The sequence below is a fragment of the Cyprinodon variegatus genome, unplaced genomic scaffold (genome assembly GCF_000732505.1).
Source record: "Cyprinodon variegatus isolate N-32 unplaced genomic scaffold, C_variegatus-1.0 Scaffold397, whole genome shotgun sequence".
Taxonomy (NCBI): domain Eukaryota; kingdom Metazoa; phylum Chordata; class Actinopteri; order Cyprinodontiformes; family Cyprinodontidae; genus Cyprinodon; species Cyprinodon variegatus.
The window spans coordinates 165474-168698 of record NW_015150850.1 but is presented as its reverse complement, the minus strand read 5'-3'; the positions used below and the strand labels follow the sequence as shown (position 1 = coordinate 168698).

The 3225-nt window shown below is 35.4% G+C and overlaps 1 protein-coding gene across 1 annotated transcript in view; it reads right to left on the bottom strand.

Annotated features, from left to right (window-relative positions):
* LOC107092846 (GRAM domain-containing protein 3-like) overlaps positions 1–1387 on the bottom strand; it is a 16274-nt gene extending 14887 nt beyond the window's left edge. Inside the window, exons 1-2 of the mRNA XM_015387515.1 lie at positions 1156–1387; positions 488–616 (exon numbers count right to left, since the gene is read on the bottom strand). Coding sequence (XP_015243001.1) covers positions 488–616; positions 1156–1241 — 215 coding nt within the window. The 5' untranslated portion in view covers positions 1242–1387. The remainder of the gene's footprint in view (positions 1–487; positions 617–1155) is intronic.
* Positions 1388–3225: the final 1838 nt, after the last annotated feature.

Genomic DNA, 3225 nt, shown 5'->3' with positions numbered 1-3225 from the left:
GATAGATAGATAGATAGATAGATAGATAGATAGATAGATAGATAGATAGATAGATAGATAGATAGATAGATGAGAAATATACTACAAGGCAAAACCAAACAGCTCTATTACAGCTGCATTACTATCTAATTAATCCCTATATTCGAGGGAAAGTGAACAACTTTCTCTTGCATATTTTTTAAAGGACTTTAAACCATGGTGGCAGAATGACTTAAAGCTGTTAAAACTGCAACTTTTTAAAAAGCTTATCCAAACTGAGCAAACAGTAAGTAAATACATGCCTGGTTAATACTGCAGCTATAAACACTGAATATAGTAATGAATTTGGAAGCTAGTGAATAAAGATTTATTAAAGAGGCATGACATTGCTATGCTAGGAAATTTTGACTTTATAGACTTGCCTAAGATCATAAAAGATGGAAAGTCTAATATAGAGTTCTTCAATGCTAAACACAAAGGTAAAAATCAATAATGCATTGCTGATCACCTGATGCCGGCTGGTTTCTTCCTGCTCTCTGAGGGATCTGACTCTGGTTCCAGCAGGAGCTGGAGGTCTGCAGGGGGCCGGCCACGCCTCCTCTGCCTCCTCTCTTCCTCATTGTTCCCTTCAGAAGACCTGGACACAGATGAGAACATAAGAGAGTCAAACATAGGAGAAAGTGTTGAATGACACTTTGCATGCAGTATATTAGCCCACACCTGGATGAAACCACCATAGATCATCTGCTACAGGTTATTAATCGCCCTGACTTGCTGCGGTTGTTGTTTTAATGGTTAACTGAACATGTAGCCAGGGGGCAAATAAATAAATAAATACAAGCCTTTATGGTTTAAATCCTGCGAGTAAATTGGACCCCTAGGGGGCGCCACCATCAGGACTGACATATAACGCTTAAAGTAAAGCAAACTTTCCAACATTTGCAGAGAAGTTTGGTCATCTAGGTTTTCTGAATGCAAATGAAGCCACTCTGGTCTGCGCCACGTCCGCCTATTTAAAGTTACCACCTCCCTTTGTATTTAAATACAAAGTATGGAGCAGGATGGGAATGCAAATAGCGGCTATCCATTCTGTCTGGATCGTTTTTCCCTTCCTCAGTAAATAAATAGAACATAGAAGTAAACAATGCGAGGCCTGGCATCTCTTCCCAGACTCACGTCAAGCTTTTCCCTCGAGACTCTTTGCAGGGAAGTTGTTGTGGGGCAGACAGCTGGATCACAGGTTCCTCCGCCTGCTCGCTCATCTGGACCAGACTCTGTGGATCATGTCTCCCTGTCCTTCCTTCATGAAGCGGACGGTTTTCAGGAAGTCTGGAAAGTTTTCTTTTTTTTTTTTTTTTCTTGTGTGGTTTGGGACGGTGGCTCGATGAACGGAGGAGCAGCTCAGAGGAGGAGCTGGGAAGAAGGGGGAGGGAGCAGCTGGGAGCAACGTCAGGAGAAACGGGGAAGAGCGGAGCGCAGTTCTCCAGCTGCACAGGACCGGAGGGGCTTCACTCTAAATAAGTTCCCTCATTAATAGAAAACACATTGCTTCGTTCTAGTATTTGTCAAGCAATAAATTCAATCTATATTTTTTTTATTAGGTGTAAAGTTAAGTATCAATTTTCCAAAACGTCAGAGAGCAGTGTAATTCCAATGAAGCTCCAACAGGGGGCAGCAGTTGATTTCTAATTGTTGTTATTAGTTATCCCATTTAGTCTTTTCTTTGCCCATAAACGAACCATGTCTATATGGTACGGTAGAGGGTTAGGTTACGGCCATTGAAATAAAATAATAATAAAAAGTTAACCGGTTTTTAAATTTTACTTCAGTTTAATATGGGAAAAAGTCAGATTTCTGTGATTAAAGTCAGAATTCAGTCAGAATTCTGAGATTAAAGTCAGAATTCTGAGATTAAAGTCAGAATTCTGATATTAAAGTCTGATTTTGAGAAAAAAAAAGTCAGAATTCTGAGATTAAAGTCAGAATTCTGAGATTAAAGTCAGAGTTCTGAGATTAAAGTCAGAATTCTGAGATTAAAGTCAGAGTTCTGAGATTAAAGTCAGAATTCTGAGATTAGAGTCAGTATTCTGATATTAAAGACAGAATTCAGTGAGAATTCTGAGATTAAATTCTGATTTTGAGAAAAAAAAGTCAGAATTCTGAGATTAAAGTCAGATTTCTGAGAAAGGGACAGAATTCTAAGATTAAAGTCAGAATTCTGAGATTAGAGTCAGTATTCTGATATTAAAGTCAGAATTCTGAGATTAAAGTCAGATTTCTGAGAAAAAGTCAGAATTCTGAGATTAAAGCCAGATTTCTGAGAAAAAGTCAGAATTCTGAGATTAAAGCCAGGATTCTGATATTAAAGTCAGAACTCTGAGATTTAATCAGAATTCTGAGACTACGGTCAGAATTCAGTCAGAATTCTGGGATTACAGTCAGAATTCAGTCAGAATTCTAAGATTAACATCAGAATTCTGAGAAAAAAATTCAGAATTCAAACATTTTCCTATATTAAACTGAAATAAAATTTAAAAATCAGTTAACTTTTTTTATTTTTTCAGTGGCCGTAATCCTCTTCCTTAATATGGAGGACCAATCCTACCATAATTAAAAATAAACACAGAAATGAATAAATGTTCCAAATATAAATAAGCATACAATTAATTGCCCCACAAAAATACAATAAATAAATAAATGTAGGTAGAAATTCAATTATACAGTTAGAAATAAATATATATATATCTTTTATTTAGCTTATCTGTTTATTTGCTTTTGTAATAATTAACATATTTATTTATTGTCCGATATAATCTTCAACTTTATTTATTTATTACTTATTACTATAAGTATTTATTTATATGTGAGTTATAATATTTTTTTCTGTTTTATTCTTCCTTTTTATTTTTTTACCCTGTTTATTTCTTCAACGCTATTCATTTCTGCCTGTCGAATTTACATACGACTGGTTGGCTGCTAACCAACCAATGGGCAGAAGGTGACCCTCTGAGACACACTCCTCCTCATTTGCATAATGAGGCAGAAATGCATACAGAAATGCAAAAACGACAGGCAGAAATAAATTTGATTTAAAAAATACAAAGGAAGAATAAACCAGACAAAATATTACAACATGCACATAAATAAATACTTAAAGAAATAAGTAATAAATAAATAAAGTTGAAGAATATAACGGACAATAAATAAATAAGGTAATTATTACAAAGGCCAATAAACAAAGAAGTT